The sequence below is a fragment of the Rattus norvegicus genome, chromosome 2 (assembly GCF_021556685.1).
Source record: "Rattus norvegicus strain SHRSP/BbbUtx chromosome 2, alternate assembly SHRSP_T2T, whole genome shotgun sequence".
NCBI classification, from domain to species: domain Eukaryota; kingdom Metazoa; phylum Chordata; class Mammalia; order Rodentia; family Muridae; genus Rattus; species Rattus norvegicus.
The window spans coordinates 111,371,831-111,391,679 of record NC_141535.1 but is presented as its reverse complement, the minus strand read 5'-3'; the positions used below and the strand labels follow the sequence as shown (position 1 = coordinate 111,391,679).

At 45.0% G+C, this 19,849-nt stretch overlaps 1 protein-coding gene and 1 long non-coding RNA gene across 2 annotated transcripts; both read right to left on the bottom strand.

Annotated features, from left to right (window-relative positions):
• Positions 1–1,308: 1,308 nt before the first annotated feature.
• On the bottom strand, positions 1,309–1,880 carry LOC148006680 (cytochrome c oxidase assembly protein COX16 homolog, mitochondrial). Its single transcript, XM_087636849.1, has one exon. It carries the CDS (start codon positions 1,742–1,744, stop codon positions 1,424–1,426), a length of 321 nt encoding a protein of 106 aa, XP_087492975.1. The 5' UTR covers positions 1,745–1,880; the 3' UTR covers positions 1,309–1,423.
• A 2,921-nt stretch (positions 1,881–4,801) lies between these two features.
• LOC147996196 (uncharacterized) lies at positions 4,802–18,498 on the bottom strand. Its single transcript, XR_015671468.1, has 3 exons — positions 18,270–18,498; positions 16,930–17,113; positions 4,802–5,627 (listed from the first exon to the last, which is right to left on the bottom strand). It is a non-coding gene; the product is annotated as an uncharacterized LOC147996196 (long non-coding RNA).
• Between the last annotated feature and the right edge of the window lie 1,351 nt (positions 18,499–19,849).

The window sequence follows — 19,849 nt, the reverse complement described above, 5'->3', positions numbered from 1 at the left end:
GATTTTAAATACAGTAATCCTCATTGATCATAATGGATATCTACATCTACAGGAATCTCTCTCTCTCTCTGTTTGTGTGTGTGTGTGTGTGTGTGTGTGTGTGTGTGTGTGTGTGTGTGTCTATGTGTGAACTTTGAGACAGGTTTTCTCTGGGTAGCACTGGCTGTCCTAGAACTTACTTTGTAAATTAGGCTGGCCTCAAACTCATAGAGACCTACCTCTGTCTCCCAAGTTCTGGGATTAAAGGTGTGTGCCACTAGCCCTGGCCATAGGAATTTTCTAACCTTTATGCTTTATTTCTAAGACAATTCTTTCTTCTGTCCATAGCACTGACTGTCCTAGAATTTATCCTGCAGACCAGGCTGGCCTCCAATTCACAGAAATCCTCCTGCCTCTGCCTCCCGAGTGCCGAGATTAAAGGCATTTGGTGAGTTGGATGCTGTAGTGGTCTGAATGATAACGTCCCCCATAGGTTCTGGCATTTGGACACTTGGGTCCCAGTTGTCGTGGCTTTGCTAGAGGAAATGATATCACTGGGAATGGGTGGGCTTTGAAGTTTCAAAGCCTCAGAGCATTACCAGTTCCTCTCTCTCTGCTTCTTGCTTACGGTTCTAGCTGGGAGCTCTCGGCTGCCCACCCCCCTTTTTTAAAGATTCATTTTATTTATGTGAGTACACTGTAGCTTTCTTCAGACACACCAGAAGAGGCCATCAGATCCCTTTATGGATGGTTGTGATGTGGTACTGGGAATTTAACTCAGGACCTGAGGAAGAGCAGTCGGTGCTCTCAACCTCTGAGCTCCATGCCCCCCATGTTGTTGCCTGCCGCCCGCTGCATTTCCCTGCTGTGGGAAAGTAGCCCTCTAGAACCACAAGCCCAAAACTCATTCTTATATTGCTCTCCTTGCTCACAGTGTTTTATCATGGTAATAGAAAAGTAACTAGTCCAGATGCCTTATGTGTTTTTCTTGTTTTTTGTTGTTTTGTTTTGAGATAGTATTTCTCGGTGTCTCCCTGGCTGCCCTGGAATTCTCTCTGTAGACCAGGCTGGCTTCAAACTCACAGACAATCGCCTGCCTCTGCCTCCCAGATACTGGGATTAAAGGTGTGCAGTTACCTTATGTGTTTGGAAGGCCGGAAACACACTATGTTAATTAGGTTACCTGACTTACAATTACCTCCTGAATGCTAGGTTTACAAGTATGTGTCACCATGCCAAGACCCATTTTTATTTTAGCTGTATTGGCAATGATTCTATTCATCTTTTTTTTTTTTTTTTTTTTTTTTATATGTGACTTTTTAATAAAAGTTTCTGCCATCATATTATTCACATCCAGGTTTCCACAGGTCTGGACTCTTCTTCCTACAGATGGAGATGAGACTACTTCATTGAAAAACCAGAACGAGACAAAACCTGAGCACAGTCAGGTTGTCTTAGGCTTAAGAGTTTCTGGGTTTCGTCCTTGGAGGAGTTGAGGATCTTCCCAAGGCCTCGGACCACGAATATTCTTCCAGTTTTCAAAAGTGGAGTCCTTTATTTTCTCATACTCTGACTCTAAAGTTATTTTATTCACTTTCAATTTTTTCTCCAATTCAGGATCAATCTTAATTGTCACAGCATCATATCGGATTTGTGAAAATTCGCGAAGACCAAAAGAACCACCAACAACCAGCAACAACATGGGAACTCCATAGCGAAGGGTCTTGTTCTTACGCAGAGCGCGCAACACAGCGGGCGCAACCATGGCAGAAACTGCGGCCGATTTAGCCGCCTCCGCAGAGACCCCAACGCCGGCCGGAACACCTCTTAGGAGAAGTTGTAGACTCAGCGCTGGCTTTGGGAGCTAGGTCCTCACCTGACAGACCTCCATGATTGAAACTTAATCCATTAGTCTTGATTCTATTCATCTTAATGGCAACAACAATATGGCTAAATAGAATCAAAACATTTTATTACAGTGAGTTCTTTTGTGTAATGATGGAGTCACTGTCAAATTAAATTTGGGACGTCTCAGATGTCTTTGTAAGTCAGTTGATGACATGGAGAACAGTTATAGGTGTCAGTATATAATATATGAAAGACTAATCAAACTGAAGTATTGGTAAATGAATCGCCTAGCTTTATAAACTCTGACAAGTCTTGATTGAACCAGTTTCATAACATCTAACATTAGCACTCCTCCATTCACAACTGGGCTGGCTATTGCTCAAAAATGTATTCAGTTCTTAGAAAATGTGCTCAAATGTCAATTGAAAGGTGAGTTATTTCACCCTTGATGTGTGTGTGTGTAAAAAAAGATTTTATTTTATTTATATGAGTACTTTGTAGCTGTCTTCAGACACACCAGAAGAGGGCATCGGATCCCATTCCAGATGGTTGTGAGCCACCATGTGGTTGCTGGGAATTGAACTCAGGACCTCTGGAAGAGCAGTCAGTGCTCTTAACCACTGAGCCATCTCTCCAGCCCAACACTCTTGATGTATTAATAATTCTTAGAATTCATCACTAAATCCATTATACCTAGGAGGAAACAATATGATTACAAATATACAATAAAATAAAATAAATGTTAAAAATTGTTAATTTATGTCCCTTGATATTTCAATGTTTTTGTTGTTTACTTGCTTTTAGGCACTATGGATAAAATGGTGAGGAAAAAGGTGGTGCCAGGGGTTGGGGATTTAGCTCAGTGGTAGAGCACTTGCCTAGCAAGCGCAAGGCCCTGGGTTCGGTCCCCAGCTCCAAAGAAAAGAAAAAAGAAAAAAAAAAAAAGGTGATGCCCTTTCAAGTACCAGAGATAGGGAAACAAACATCTCTCCAGTCACTGCACCAATACCATAGAGGAGATAGTCATGGTGTTAGGGGTGGGGGCATGGGGATTCTGACAGTGTGGATAGTGAGGAACAGTCCTTGGGAAGTTTGAAATGAAAGGAACAGAGAGGGGATGCTGGAGATGTAAGTCAGGTGGTGGGTGCTTACCTAGTTCCTGCATGCTCAAGTTCCCAGGATTGAGCCCCAGCACCTATAAGCAGGACATGGCTATTTATGCCTGTAACCCCAGTAACACACACACACACACACACACAAGCACATGCACATGCACATACGTATACACACACACAGACGCACATAGGTAGAGATGGGTAGGTATAGATGCTGATAAGGAAGGGAGACAGTTAGAACTCAGGAAAAGGACAGTATGAATGGGGATGAGCTCAATGGTAGAGTCCTTGCCCAGTGTACAAAAGGTCCAGAGGATCCTGGGTTCAATCTTTGTACTGCAAAGGGGTGTGTGTGTGTGTGTGTGTGTGTGTGTGTATCATGTAATATAGTCTTGATTATGTACAGTGTTATTCATTGCTAAGTTTTGAGAATGTGCTATGGTCTAGTGCCTGTCATTAGGTGCTGGGGAATAAACGGAAGCGAATTCGTAAGGCTCCTATAGAAAGTGTTTTTTTTTTTAGTCCATTCAATTTTAGTTGGCTGTTTTTGTTTTTGAGATAGCACCATTTGTTATAATAGGAGGTAGCCTTGGACTAACTATGTAGCCTAGGCTGCCCTTTAACTTATAATCCTGCTTCAGTTTCCTGAATACTGATTTTTGTTTGTTTCCATTAATTAATTTACTTATCCGTTTTATATCCCAATCTCAGCCCCTCACCTCTCCTCCCAGTCTCACTCTTACCAACCCTTCCCCCCATTATCTCCTCTCCTTCTCCTCAGAGAAGGGGAAGCCTCCCTTAGACTAGGTGCACCCTCTCTCATTGAGGTCCAACCAGGCAATCCAATTAGGTAAAAGGGGCCCAGTGGCAGGCAACAGAATCAAAGACAGCCCCTGCTTCAATTGTTAGGGGACCCACATGAAGACCAAGCTGCACATCTGCTCTAAATATGTAGGAGGCCTAGGTCCAGCCTCTGCGTGCTCTTTGGTTGGTGGTTCAGTCTGTTAGCCTCCATGGGCCCAGGTTAGTTGACTCTGTAAGTCTTCTTAGGTGTCCTTGACCCCTCTAGGTCGCTCAATTCTATCCCTCACTCTTCCACAAGAGCCCCTGAGTCTAGGAGTCCTGAATGAGGCCACTGATATTTGGCTGTGGGACTCTGCATCTGTTTCCATCGCTGCTGGATGAAGCCTCTCAGGAGACAGTTAAGTTAGGTTCCTGTCAGCAAGCATAGCAGAGTATCACTAATAGTGTTTGAGTGATTCTCTCCCATGGGATGGGTCTCAAGTTGGGGCAGTCATTAGTTGTCTGTTCCTCTGCTCCATCTTTATCCCTGAGCATCTTGTAGGAGGGATAAATGTTGAGTTGATGGTTTTGTGGGTGGGTTGGTGTCCTTATCCCAACAGTGGGAGTCCTGCCTAGCTATAGAAGGAGGCCACTTCAATCTCCATATCCCCCACTGGTAGGAATCTCAGCTAGAGTCACCCCTAGAGACTCCTGGAGCCTCCCCCATACCAGGTCTCCAATTAGTCACAGAGATGTCCCCCACCATTCTCATTCCCAGCCATCTCTTATCCCTCTGTCCCCACACCTCATCCCCATTCCCATTCTCCTCCTTGCCCCCTCTCCCACCCAGTTCCCTCTCCATCCACCTTCAATGACTATTTTTTCACCATGCTGAGTGGTCTTCAGGTACCCTCCCTCAGGCCTTCCTTATTACTTAGGTTTTTTGGGTCTATGGATTTTTACCATGGGTATCCTGTACTTTGTGGCTAATGTTCACTTACAAGTGAATATATACCATTCATGTCTTTCTGGGTCAGGGTTACCTCACTCAGAGTGATATTTTCTAGTTTCATCCATTTGCCTGCAAATATAATGATGTCTTTGTTTTTAATTGCTGAATAGCATTCCATTGGGTAGATATACATTTTCTTTATCCATTGTTCAGTTCAGGGACATCTAGGTTGTTTCCAGTTTCTGGCTATTACAAATAAAGCTGCTGTGAACACAGTTGGGCAAGTGTCCTTGTAGTATAGTGGGGCGTCTTTTGGGTATATATGTCCAAGAGTGGTATAGCTGGGTCTTGGAGTAGAACTGTTCCCAATTTTTTTAAAGGAACCACCACATTGTTTTCTAGAGTGGTTGTGGGAGTTTGCATTCCCACCAACAATGGAGGAGTGTTGCCTTTACTCCACATCCTCACCAGCATGTGCTATCACTTGAATTTTTGATCTTGGCCATTCTGACAGGCAAAATATGGAATCTCAGAGTCATTTTGATTTGCATTTCCCTGAGGACCAAGGATGCTGAACATTTAAGTGTTTCTAGAGAGTCCTCTGTTGAGAATTCTCTCTTTAGCTCTGTATCCAATTTTTTTAGTTGGGCTATTTGGTTTGTCAGTGTCTTTCTTGAGTTCTTTATACATTCTGGATATCAATCCTCTGTGAGATGTAGGGCTGATGAAGATCTTTTCCCATTCTGTAGGCTCCTATTGATGGTATCCTTATCCTTGCAAAAGCTTTTCAATTTCATGAGGTCCCATTAATTCACTGTTGATCTTAGTGCCTGAGCTGTTGCTGTTCTGTTCAGAAACTTCATTCACCATGATCACATAGGCTTCATTCCAGGGACACACGATGGTTCAATATAATAAAATCCATCAATGTAATCCACCATATAAACAAACTGAAAGAAAAAAATCACATAATCATCTCATTAGATGCCAAAATCCAACACCCCTTTATGTTAAAAGTCTTGGAGAGATCAGGGATACAAGGCCCATACCCAAACATAATAAAAGCAATATACAGCAAATCAATAGCTGACATCAAATCAAATGGAAAGAAACTCAAAGTTTCTCCCTATCTCTTTAGTATAGTACTTGAAGTTCTAGCTAGAGCAATAAGACAACTAAAGAAGATCAAGGGGATAAAAACTGGAAAGGAAGATGTCAGTATAATACATGATATGATAGGATATATATATAAGTGACCCCACAAATTCCATCAGAACTCCTATAGCTAATAAATACCTTCAACAAAGTATCTGGATACAAAATTAACTAAAAAAAAATATCAGTAGCCCTCCTTTATACAAACTAAATAAAGAGACTAAGAAAGAAATTAGAGAAACAACACACTTTACAATGGTCACAAATACAAAATGTCTTGGTCTCACTCTAACCAGGTAAGTGAAAGACTTGTATGACAAGAACTTCAAGTCTCTGAAGAAAGAAATTGAGGAAAATATGAGAAGATGGAGAGATCTCCCATGCTCATGGATTGGTAGGACTAACAGAATAACAGTGGCCATCTTACCAAAAAGAAATCACAGTTTGAAATAAGTAACACTTTTCTTCTACTTGGGACCCTTTTTTGCTACTGGGGTAGCTAATTCTAAGGCTCGCCAAAGCGCCAGCGCCACAGTTGCAGAGTCTTGCAAATCGGTGTCAAATGATTTATAGCTCAATGATTTGCATGAATAAAGCAAAGATTCATACACTAATTACTGACTATTGAAGTGTGCCAAACAGCTTTTTCAGGCGCACACTGATTATAATATCTCAGGCGTGTTTAACAGGAAAGAGTGCCTGGTTAGAAGATACTCTAGCATAGCCTATTTGGAAGTGTAACAATTTAATTGGAAAATGCTAATCGTTTTTTTTTTAAAAAAGACATTGACAGAATTGTCATGGCTATTCATTAAAACAAAGCCATACATGAAATTCTTAGAGGCCTCCATCTTTGTGACTCTGGTTAGCACGGTATAATACAGCTGTGTCTATAAATGAGACTAGTGTGAGCTGAGACTCTCAAAACAACAACAACAACAACAACAACAACAACAACAACAACAGGGTAATCTACTCATTGAAACCTTAAGTCCTTGGCTTCATGGTTGTGTGGTGAGATGTAGTAGGTAAGGTGTATATCAACTGCCAGCTTCTGTTAAAAATGGGCAGAATAGTTAGTGAGTAGCAGTGATTGGAACGAAGGCACGGCATGTGTTGGAAACCTCAATTTCCAAGTCTGAAAGGAAACATGAACCTGTGCCATTTCCATGACACTCACCTCAGGTCACAGGTCTTCCAGGAGTTGTCTTTCCCAAAGGCCTCCAGGCTGCTCGTCTAGGTGCCTGCCAGCAGTGTGCTGGGTAACCGAGGCAAGCATATGAAGAAGTGTGATGTGTATCCATGGCAAGCCTGTGAGGAAAGACCAGTCCTGCCATCTAAGTCTGATCATGGGTTAATAGGCCTGGCTTTGAAGGCTCAGAGGAAGTTTGAGAGTCTCTTAAAGATTCTATCAGGACCATTCACAACCATTTAGGGCTGAAGAACGTGAATACTATTAGAGTAGAATCTTTGCTTTACTGGGATAAGAGATACTGGTCAGCTGGAGCTGAGAAATTAGCTGGGATTGAGTGACCAGTGTTGAAGTGGAATCTCTGAAGTATTTCCTCAGTTAGCACACAGAGGGTCCAGGGAGAGCCAAGGTTGCATTTTAGATTGTCAGCCAAACAACGTGTGACGCCCAGGGAGCGCTGTTTTTTTGTTTTTTGGTTTTTGGGGGTTTTTTTTGCCTTTGACTGTGGGATGACTACGGAGTACAATACTTCTATAATGATGAAGCCTAAGCCTCTGAGATGAGCTCTGTGTGCCTTGGAGGGCAGAGAGAAATGGAGCTGCCTGAGCTCTGAAGATCATGAGCAGATGTCAGATACTGTTCACTGTGGGGCTGTGGTTTTGCTGTGATCTGATTATAGTTGGGTTCTTTATAACTCTAATACTTTTCAAAACCTATTTTTAATGATGGTTCTTAAACACTTTGACCTTCCATTTAGCCCACCACCCATCAGAGGTAGTGGAAAAGAAAGGATATGGGGGAAGTGGACCTGTTTAGAAATGGCTGTTTAGAGCAACGCCCGTCTGTGTTGTCTGGCAATCGGGCAGTTCAGTTCACCGGTTAGCAGGCAGAGACAGCTTGATCCCTTCGCAAACACTTCACAGATTCACCAGCCATTCAATTCAGTAGAGCTGGGTTAGCAACAGTGTTGATACAACCTAGCAGACAGCCAGGCCTCAGCCTTGGCTCTAGTCGGCTAGAGGGACCCAGAGGGAGGCCAGGAGAAGTTATCTGCTGTGCCTCTCTCAGGGAAGTGAAGAGCCATGATGATTCGAGACCAACAGGCATTGCACAGCTAGCATATAAGCAAGCCAAGCTCAGCAGCTGTCATTGTCCCTTCAGTTGTATTCATACTCCCTCCAAACATCAAGTGTCCTCCATGGGTCTTCCCTCACCATGGGTCTTGCCTCGGCACGTGAGTCTGTCTCAGCTGACATCATTCTGCCAATCAGTCCAGTCCACAGAAGTGGCAAGAAACTGCAGCCCGGAGCAGAAGTTTTTTGGTGCATTGCTTTCTACGGAGTCCCGACAAATGAAACTCAACCACTAGATGTAAGGCAGACCAATACGTTCATGTAGTTAGCGAAGAATTCTTCATCACGTGCCCTTTCACATGCTTGCTTTAGCAGAACATCCTTTCTCCTGTGTTTGGTTCAATGGAATCTGCCTTAGCCTTTCACCTGTGTCCACTTCAGGAAAACACTCCTTCATGTGTTTGCCCCAGCAAAACAGCATCCAACACAACTGACTCTTCAAAGAACCCTCAAGCTTCCACTTCAGCTCTTCCTTCTCGATTTCTGCAAATGACTAGTCTGAATTGTTGATGAGTCCTAGAACAGTACAGGTAAACCTTGGCTCCTGGGCTTCCTCCATAGTGTCGATGGGCCAGAGAGCCAGAGCCTACTGCTTTGTTCTGTATCTGACTCCAATCTGGCTCTGCCCAGCCCTGATCACCAGAGCAGGGCAAAGTTATCATTAACAGAGAACCCCAGGACTCAAGCAGACATGGGTATGGGTTGTAAAGAGGACAGGTGTTTCAGGTGCTCCCGGGTGTCACTGAACCCATCAGCAAGTCTCCCTCTTTTCAGTGTAGACCACTGGATTCAGTTTTATAGAGGAACAAATGCCTTTGTCTGTACATTACAGGGTCATGTGTTGTTTGAGCCTTGCTGAGAAATTAGTTCTGGAGTTGACACTTGGCCTTCCCACTTCAGACTCAGGGATTCTTTGTTTCAAAACGTCCTCCAAAGCCCCCTTTCCTGAGTCAGGCTGGCCCCTAACTCTGTAACAGGGATAAGAGAAAGCAAGAGAACAGCCAAAGAATAAGGATGTTGTGATTGTTACTTATCTTGCAATATAAAGCTGTCCCTATCTGCTACTTAACACTTATTCAAAACCCTGGTATGGCTATGGTAGATCACTTTATTTAAGTGTATGAACACTGTCCTGTTGTGTTTTCTATAAGTTTTACTTGGGCACTTAGCAAGTCCTACAATTTTGCAGTACATACATGGGTCACGTTAACTTATTTTGTATGCTGTTTGGATATATGAATTTGTCTTCCAAGACAAACAGCTGCCATTACATCAGCTGTATTATTTTGAGGTTCTCAAGGTGATGCTGAAAGGTAAAAGCTTAAAACTGCCCCCCTAATCAAAAGTTGAAGCCAAAAGAAAGAAAAATAGTCGGGCCCTGGAACTGCCTGTTCCAGGAACTAGCTGACCACAGAAAGAGTACTTGCACCAGCTGGTTCAGCCACTTTGTTGCAGGAACTAGCTAAATTGCACCAGCTGGTTCAGATAATAGCAGGATTAAACAATCATGAGAAACAGGAAGTTCTTCTTTGTGAGTCGGTATGGTTTTTCCTTTAAATACTCCTTCTCCCAGCCATTCGAGGTCGAACTCCTCTACCCCTGCGTGGGATATGAGTCTTGACCCCAGTGCGCTGGTTTCTGTCATCCTTATCAATAAACCTCTTGTTGATTGCATCAAGATCGGTCTCTCGTGAGTTCTTGGGGGGTTGTGTCATCCCAAGACTTGAGTGAGGGTCTCCCCACTTCGGGGGTCTTTCAATGCTTGCCTATTATTGATTTGTTAATGATATTATGTCTTATATGTGGGCTGGATGAGTTTTGAGAATGGCCAAAAAAAAAAAAAAAGCTGAAAAGTTTAACTACAAAGGTCTGAGCGAGGAATATAAAAAGTCAATGTTCAAAACACTTAGGGTCAAGGCTCTGCTTAAATCAAAGGAGTCACTTGTTTATTCTCCAAAACGATTATAAGGACTGTCTTAAAGAACAAAACTATGGTTCGGTCCCCAGCTCCGAAAAAAAAAAAGAACCAAAAAAAAAAAAAAAAAAAAAAAAAACCAAAACTATGTCTAATCAAAGTGAATTTAAGTTTTTGCTCAAGTTTTATCTAAACATTACATAGTAGTTAAAAGAATCAAAATAGTGTAACTAACCTTCTGGGGGTTCAATAACCATATTTGGAGGCTTATCTATGTGATAAGAAGGATTAAAGAAGAGAATATTTTCCTCCTTGTGTAGTAGTCAATAATTAATCTCAGCAGGGGGTTTCTACCCCACCTTGATCACTCAGTTCCCAGATAAAAGACACGTAACCTGTATATTTATAATAAGCCTTACACAGCACTACAGCTGGACAGAATCTACCCTCTATGTTATTATGTCTACTTCCATATCATAACTCCAAGTTATAAGCTGCCATATTACATCTGGCCTATCTTAACTCCAATTGGCTAGACCTCGCAGCCATGTTTTTATAATTCACCTTCCCCACGGAGTCTTCTTTTCTATCTCCTTGTGGTTTCCTTAGCTCCCAAACCTAGGACCTGAAACTGCCCATCTCTCCTCTGCCCCGCTATAGGCTGTAGGCATCTTTATTCACCAATCAAGAATAATTTGGTGGGCGGTGGGGATTTAGCTCAGCGGTAGAGCGCTTGCCTTATAAGCTCAAGGCCCTGGGTTCGGTCCCCAGCTCCAGGGGGAAAAAAAAAGAATAATTTGGTGGACAAGGTTACATAGCATCATGTGAGATCTGAGAGTCTCCTAGTCCCTGGGGGCAACCAGGGCCAGTATTTAGCATTACAATACATAGCAACAGACCAAACCTTAACACCCTTGTTCTCCAAGGTCGTTTCCAGAGGACTGTGGGGGCAACTCTCAAAAAGCACTGCAACCTTGAGGAGTCACCTGTTCTTCTGTTGGGAGGGCAGAAGTCTCACCAGTGAGCTCTGACAGAGTCCAGTTTCTGAAGAGGAATGTCAGTACAGAGAAAATATTCCTCCGTGCTTTAAGAAAAGCCAAGGTCAAACAAGGCCTTTGAATTATTCTCACACAATGAAACAATTGGGATTTAGAAAAAAGAGTTTAGAGGAGTCGGAGTTGCTCTCAAGCCCAGATTACCCTTGAGGACCAGAGTCTCAAAAGATCTTGACAGTTAAAAAAGAAAAACTACCTGTGTGGTCTTAAGTACCCAGCAGGAAGATATTCACAGAATAAAATAGTTGGTGAGATTCTTTAATGCTTTGAATGATTTAATGCTTTTTAATGCTTTGTCATACTGCCTGGACATTAGGCTGAACCATATGAGATGTTGTTTAGACAGCTATTTCTCATTAATGAATTTCTTCTGGATAAGACAAAAGCATATCACAGACGACCTCATACCTTGGCTGCTCAATTCAACAAAGCGATGCCTACCTGATACTGAGAGACACAGGCCTACTATGTGTTTTCAAATGATGGTTAACAGGGTTGGGAATTTAGCTCAGTGGTAGAGCGCTTGCCTAGTAAGCACAAGGCCCTGGGTTCGGTCCCCAGCTCTGAAAAAAAAAAAAAAAAAAGAAGAAGAAGAAAAGAAAAGGAAAAAAAAGGAGAAAGAACCGTGCAGTAGAAGTCTTAGCCGGAACAGCCTTGGGCTGGAGGTAGAGGTGGGGACAGGAGTTGAGGAGGAGGCACTTATAGTAGCTGAGGGCCAGGAGGAGAACAGAGGCATGCCTACCCCTCTTGTGGTCATACATGAAATGGCGTGTAGAACACTACCAGGAAGGAGAAAGGAAGCCACAGAGCTGAGGAGCCAAGGTATTCCTTCAAAGGCTTTTATTTTCTTTGTTTTGAGACAGGGTAATCCTATGTAGCCTTGCGTGGCTTGGAATTCACTATGTAGATCAGGTTGGCCTCAAATTTACAGACACACCTGCTTCTGCTTCCTGGGTGCTGGATTAAAGGTGTGTGCCACCATGCCTGGGTAACACATTTTTTTTTGTTTGTTTGTTTTGTTTTTTTTTTTGACAGGGCTTCTCATACAGGACAGACTAACTTTGAACTAACCAGCCTCCACATCCTAGTAGCCATTAATTTATTAAGGACTTAATCCAACTCTGGGGTTAGTGCTTCCAGGATCACCAAAGAACAGCTGAGTACCAAGCCTGTCCATACAGGGGACTTTTCAGGAGAGTTACTTTGTATCCAAACCAAGTCACAACACAAGGAGAAATGGGTGTTAGGCATTTATGAAGAAAAAAAATAAGATAAAAAAACACCTTGATATATTTAGGATGTACTAATTTATTCCAATTTATACACAAAGGTGCAGCCTTTAGAACCAAGTTAGTAAGCAGGTAACAAGCATTCATTAATTAATATCAGACATAGGAAAACTAAGTCAATGGATTGGGTCCATAGCTTGTTAGGTGAATGCTTGCCTAGCAAGCAGGAGGCCCTGGGTTATCCCTAGCACAGAATAAACCAATGTGGTATGGTTACATGCCAGAATCCTAGCACTGTGGAAGATAGAGGCAGGAGGATCGGATGCTCAAGGCCATATTCAACTAGGAAGTAAGTGGAGACCAGTCTGGGACACACAGGACCTTGGTTCAAATGGGGGGTATTGAGGAGAGAAAATTAAGTCAATATGAGCTTATAGATCTATTTGATATGAAACTCTTAGAGTATGGCTTTGATCAGCCTAAGCACTGTATCAGGGAATACACTGGTGTTATAAATACAGCTGTAAATAGTTACCCTGAAATGTTTTGGGTCTAAACTTAGATAGTTGATAAAGTAACAGAAAAAAGAATATTCATGACTGTTAACTTGCCAATTTTAAAAAAGAAAGCAAATAGATCAGAGGTTAGGATGAAAAGCTCTCAGGGAGAACTTTCCCTCGGGATGGAGACCCTCCAACTCCAAAGACCAGACCGAGACACCACAGGATGTAATCTGGTGTCTGTGCACCCACACGGTGTCTCCAATCTGGAACGGGTGTGGCACCACCGGATGCTCAAGCTCGTCCTGGTAAGCAGCGGCCAAAGATCTCCAGACGTCAAGCGTAAGTTTGGATAAAGTCTCATTAATTGTTCTATTTATGCGTTCTACCTGACCTGAACTCTGGGGTCTATAGGCACAATGTAATTTCCAATCAATCCCCAGCAATTTGGCCACCAACTGACTTACTTGGGAGACGAAAGCGGGCCCGTTGTCCGACCCCAACACTTGAGGCATGTCATACCTGGGAAAGATTTCTTCGAGGAGCTTCTTGGTGACCATTTTTGTGTGGGGAAGGCTTCGACCCATTCTGAGAAGGTGTCTACAAACACTAGGAGATATTTGTATCCATATATACCTGGTTTAATTTCAGTAAAATCAATTTCTCAATGGATGTCGGGACGGTGTCCCCTAGGACGAACTCCTTGTCCAATCATGGTCTTTTCCGGGTTAACCTGAGCGCACGCTTTGTAACTCTCAGTCACCTTTTGTGTCGCTTTGTCCCGATTCAAAAAAAAAAAAACCACAGATTTATCTTGAAAAGCTCTCAGGGAGAACTTTCCCTCAGGATGGAGACCCTCCAACTCCAAAGACCAGACCGAGACACCACAGGATGCAATCAGCAAGAGGATTTGGTTTATTGTCGGGATACACAGGCACAGGCACCTGCGGGCGCTTCAGTCACTCGGGGGACTGGCGCGCCCCACAGAACCAAGGATGGGCTTTTATAGGATTTTGGGGAGCAGAAGCAAGCATACAGAAGCAGATGCATGGTTACAGGGATATAATTGGTGGATTCTAATATGGCAAGGGTTTAGCCCGGGGGCAAGTTTCCTAGCTACCTTCCTGAAACATAACGGCTGACTCGGCCCCCCAAGGGTTCAGCCCGGGGGCAAGTTTCTTAGCTACCTTCTTGGAACATAACGACTGACTCGGCCCCCCACCAGGGTGTGGGACCTCTCCCGGGGCTTTTTTTCATTGTCAGGTGCTCAACCGAAGTCGTCCTGTTGCCAGGCCTTCAACCAAACACATCCTGCTTGGCAGCTGCTGTGTACTCAGTGTTCTAACCTTTCCCTGAACCAGTCATCTTAAGTACAGCCTTGCAAAATGGCGTTACTGCTGCTAAGCTGGGGTCTTTCAATCTCTTCCCGATCTAGTAAGGTTTTTATCTTCTTAAACCCCAAATGGGTTAATTTATGTAAAAAGGAGATCAATTTAAAAGTCATTTTTATTGGCATAACTGTCTTTCTTTTGTAGACTGTTTTAGTTGAGGGTGGTAGATGGCCCCCATTTTTTTTCTAGGAGCTCTATGTCCTCATGGGCATAAACCCAACTGGTTTGTCCCACTGGTGGGGGCGTGGGTTGGTCTGGGCTATTTAAGGGCAAGATTTGTTTGTTCATGGCCGCTTCTCGCACCGTGGCATCGGCCAGCCGGTTTCTTCGTGCCTCTGGGTTGTGCCCTTTCTGGTGTCCTGGACAATGTATAATACTCAGTCTTTTGGGCAAGAATAGGGCTTCTAAGAGGGCCAGAATTTTAGCCTTATTTTTAATATCTTTATCTTTAGATGTGAGCAGCCCCCGCCTCCGGTAGATCTCCCCGTGGATGTGTGCCGTGGTAAAGGCATAACGGCTGTCTGTATATATATTTAGTCTCTTACCTTTTGTCATCTTGAGCGCCTGAGTCAAGGCGATGAGTTCAGCCCGTTGTGCGGAGGTACCAGCAGGCAGGGCTTTCGCCCAAATCACTTTGTCCTCCGTAGTGACCGCAGCTCCAGCCTTTTGCTCTCTCTCTGCCAAGAAGCTGTTGTCATCTGTGTACCATGTGTGGTCAGCATTCTGAAGAGGCTGGTCCGATAGGTCCGGCCTGGTTCCATGTACTTCTGCGAGGATTTGTAGGCAGTCATGTTGTTTTGTCTCCTCTGGTAGAGGAAGCAAGGTGGCAGGATTGAGGGCGACTACGGGCCCAAACTGAACCCGTTCTGCATCCAGTAACAAGGCTTGGTGTGAGAATTAGAGAGCCAGCGGTCTGGGGGCTGCTTTACCAAGGCCTCCACTGCGTGGGGTGTTAGGATGGTGAGTGGCTGTCCCAAAGTCAATTTTCCAGCATCCTTGATCAGGACAGCAATAGCAGCCACCATCTTTAGGCACGGTGGCCAGCCGGAGGCCACAGGGTCCAATTTCTTAGACAGGTAGGCCACAGGGCGTTTTCAGGGTCCCAACCTTTGTGTTAGGACCCCTTTAGCATACCCCTGTTTCTCATCGATGAACAGTTACTGAGCAAATTGTAAGGGTTTGGAACAGTCAGATGAATATCTTCTATCCTCTTGTTGACCTTTCTCAAGTCTTGTACTGGCCTATAATCTCCAGTGCCGGGTTTCTTTTTCTTTTTTTTTTTTTTTAAAGATTTATTTATTTATAAGTACACTGTAGCTGTCTTCAGACACACCAGGAGAGGGCATCAGATCTCATTACAGATGGTTGTGAGCCACCATGTGGTTGCTGGGATTTGAACTCAGGACCTCTGGAAGAGCAGTCAGTGCTCCTAACCGCTGAGCCATCTCTCCAGCCCCAGTGCCGGGTTTCTTAACAGGCAGAAGAGGCGTATTTTAAGGCGACCGGCAGGGGATTAGGATGTCTTGATCTAGAAGCCTCGTAATGTGAGGCCTTATACCTTGATAAGCTTCATGTGACAGGGGGTATTGTTTTATGGAGACTGGAGTTGTAGTGGCCTTTAATTGTATAATTAAGGGGGGCTGTTGGAGCGCCAACCCCAACCCACCAGTCTCTGCCCAAGCCAGTGGAAAATTCGTGACCCAAGTGTCTATTTCTAGGGATTGTGGCTTGTCCTGTCCCAGTTCATATAGTCTATATTCATAGAACTTGAAGGGGAGTTCCGTGGGGGCCAGTTATTTGGGCCCCTCTTTCCTCAAAATGAATTTGTGCTTTTAGTTTGGTGAGCAGGTCACGGCCCAGCAGAGGGTACGGGCAGTCCGGAACATGTAAGAAGGAATGGGTCACCTTACCGGTAGCCAGCTGAACCCGGCGGTCCGTAGTCCATCGGTATTGTTTCTCATCAGTAGCTCTTTGTACCCAGGCCGTCCGGTCGCTGAGTTGTCCTGAAGCTTGGGTGAGGACTGAATGCTGGGCTCCTGTGTCTACCAGGAAAGTAACCGGCTGCCCCCCAACTTTAAGCATTACCCTGGGCTCAGGGGTGGGGGGCTCCTGGCCATGACCTCCCTAATCTTTATCTAGAGCCAAGAGGGAGGTTCGTGGTCGAGGCTTTCGGGGTCCACCAGGCTTCTTGGGGCACTCTCTGGCCCAGTGCCCTTTCTCTTTGTAATAGGCACATTGATCTTTATCCAGCTTCAGCCCCTTTCGAGCTCCCCCCTATCTCCCTTCCTTTCTTGGCCCTGTACTACGGCGGCCAAGATTCGACTCAATTCTTTGTTTTTTTTTTTTTTTTTATCTCGCTCTTATTAAAAATCCTTTCAGCTTCTTTAAGTAAATCCTGTAATGTATAGCCCTGTAAATTTTTTAACCTCTGTAACTTAGTCCTGATATCTGGAGCAGCCTGCCAGGTGAAGGACATAGAGACACTCGTCATTTGTCCTGGGTCATCTGGGTCATAGGGAGTGTACATACGGTAGGCCTCCTTAAGTCTCTCTAGAAAGGCGGAGGGAGTTTCCCCTGCTTCCTGTAATACCTGTTTTACCTGAGCCAAATTAGTAGGGCGTCGTATAGCCCCTCAGAGACCTGCTAGAAGCAACTGGCGATAAAGGCGTAGGTGTCCCTTACCTTCAGCTGTATTAAAATCCCAGTTTGGTCTCTTAAGTGGGAATGCAGCATCAATTTTCTCAGGCAGCTGGGTGGGACGCCCATCATCTCCCAGAACATGCTTTCTGGCCTCTAGGAACACTCTTTGTTTTTTTTCTGAGGTTAAGAGGGCCTGTAAGAGCTGTTGGCAGTCATCCCAAGTAGGCTGGTGGGTAAGTAAAACAGATTCTATTAGGTCGGTGAGTGCCACCGGATCTTTGGAGAAAGAAGAGTTGTGTTGTTTCCAATTGTAAATGTCAGCTGCTGAAAACGGCCAGTATTGGGTCTGGCCACCGGTTCCCTGTCTAAGTGGGAAAGCCTGGGAGGTTGAATCTGGCATCACCTCACGCTTATTGCGCAATCTCCCTGCGACAGGGGAGAAACCCTTATCAGACTGTGGCCCGGCAACTGATCTGGCCAGCGGCTCTGCCTCCTCCGTTTTAGCCGGGCCTGTCAGAGAGAAGATCTATGAGAGGGGAGTTTGGGTCTGCCGGGAGGACAGGTTTCTTAGAAGGCTCTGATTTCACAAAGGTAGAGAGAGGAAGACGTGGCCGGCGGACCGGGCGGGGCTGAGGGGACAGGCTGGGGGTTGAGGGGAGGCCAATTCGGGTCCACGAAGGGTTCTGCCCAGGGTGGGGCGCGTTTAAGGCGAGACTCTCTTAAGTGATAATATAAGAAACCTGGTCAGGATGTCCGTGGACGACCCGATCTTTAACCTGTAAAATAATGATCTTATTAAATGTGCCATTCACTGGCCATCCCGCTCCGAAAGTGGGCCACTCGGATGTGTAGAGAGTCTGTCATTTTCCTTTTTTTAACCTCGACGGACTGGTTGTGTGCCCGGTCGTGGACGTCTTCCCAATGATCAAGAGTGAGACTTAGGGGCATTGTTAGGGACTGTCCCATGTTAGTTCTAAGGAAGATTAGAACACAGAGAAAACAAACAACACCAACAGTCAAACAAACAACAGACAGGCGTGCTGCACGGCTTTGGTACCAAACTGAAAGCAAAAAGTCAGATGGAGGTGGCAAAGGTCCGGGGCCCTCTGAAAGCCAAAAATACAGACAGAGGTGCCGTTAGTCCGGATCTTCCTCCTCTCCCAGATTGGGCCCCGAAAAGTCGGGCCCCAACACCCTTGGAACGTCTTCCAGGGCTGCGGGGCGAGAAGTCCGAGCTCGTCAGCTCCTTCTTCGTCCCGCCCAAATTCCAAACAACCTGGCTGAGCGCTCACAGAACAGACCTGGCTGAGCACTCACAGAACAGACAGAATAAGGCAGAACGAGACAAAATCAGACAGACAGACAGACGCCGGCCGGCTTACCTCCCAGTGGGTGGTCGGTGGTCCCTGGGTGGAGGATCTCCTTTCCCGGCCAGCGCACCAAATGAAAAGCTCTCAGGGAGAACTTTCCTTCGGGATGGAGACCCTCTAACTCCAAAGACCAGACTGAGACACCACAGGATGCAATCAGCAAGAGGATTTGGTTTATTGTCGGGATACACAGGCACAGGCACCTGCGGGCGCTTCAGTCACTCGGGGGACTGGCGCGCCCCACGGAACCAAGGATGGGCTTTTTATAGGATTTTGGGGAGCAGAAGCAAGCATACAGAAGCAGATGCATGGTTACAGGGATATAATTGGTGGATTCTAATGTGGCAAGGGTTCAGCCTGGGGGCAAGTTTCCTAGCTACCTTCCTGAAACATAAGGACTGACTCGGCCCCCCAAGGGTTCAGCCCGGGGGCAAGTTTCCTAGCTACCTTCTTGGAACATAACGGCTGACTCGGCCCCCCACCAGGGTGTGGGACCTCTCTCGGGGCTTTTCTCATTGTCAGGTGCTCAACTGCAGTCCTCCTGTTGCCAGGCCTTCAACCAAACACATCTTGCTTGGCAGCCGCTGTGTACTCAGTGTTCTAACCTTTCCCTGAACCAGTCATCTTAAGTACAGCCTTGCAAAATGGCGTTACTGCTGCTAAGCTGGGGTCTTTCAAGGAGTGTTGTCAGTTCTTCCAGAGGACCCGAAATCCATCCCTAACTACCACATGGTGTCTCACAATAACTCCAGTCCTGGGGACCTGACTCCTTCTTTTGGCCTCTGCAGGCATTGGGCATGCCCACGGTACACAGTAGTACATATATACTCTGGTGTGTATATACGGTATATGTACACATATATTAGTATATGCACATATATGAACATTTTTGCTTTGTTTTGTTTTGAGACAGGGCACTCCTATGTAACCTTGTCTGGCTTGGAATTCGATGTAGAGATCAGGTTGGCCTCAAACTCACAGAGACCCACCTGCTTCTGCCTCCTCAGTGCTGGATTAAAGGTGTATGTCACCATGCCTAGGTAACACGTTTTTGTTTGTTTGTTTGACACAGCTTTTCATACAGGACAGACTAACTTTGAACTCCTTATGTAGCTAAGGATGACCTTAAACTCTGGGCATTCCCAACTCCATTTCTGAAGGGATTTACACATGCCCTACTATGCCTAGCTCTATAAATACTTATTGGATTCACTTGGCTAACCGTAAGGGTACAATATGATCTTGCTTTTTATACCACATAGCCGAGCAGTGGTGGCATATGCCTTTAATCCCAAGAGATGGAGGCAGAGGCAGGCCAATATCTGAGGTCAGCCTGGTCTACTGAGTGAGTTCCAGGACAGCCAGAGCTACACAGAGAAACCTTGTCTCAAAAAAAACAAAAACCAACCAATGCTAGGTAAACACTCTGCCCACTAAGCTACATCTCAGCCTTGAGCGGGGTCTTGACTGATTAACATCATGCATTTTTTTAATAAGGAAAAAGGAACTAAGGGAAAGTGAATGTGGTATGGAAATATAAGGGCCTGTGAAAGAGTGACTTCATGGATGGGTGAGAATCCAGTATGGCCAGA

Coding starts and splice junctions, on each gene's coding strand:
- LOC148006680 (XM_087636849.1), bottom strand. CDS start 1,744: ATGGTTGCGCCCGCTGTGTTGCGCGCTCTGCGTAAGAACAAGACCCTT.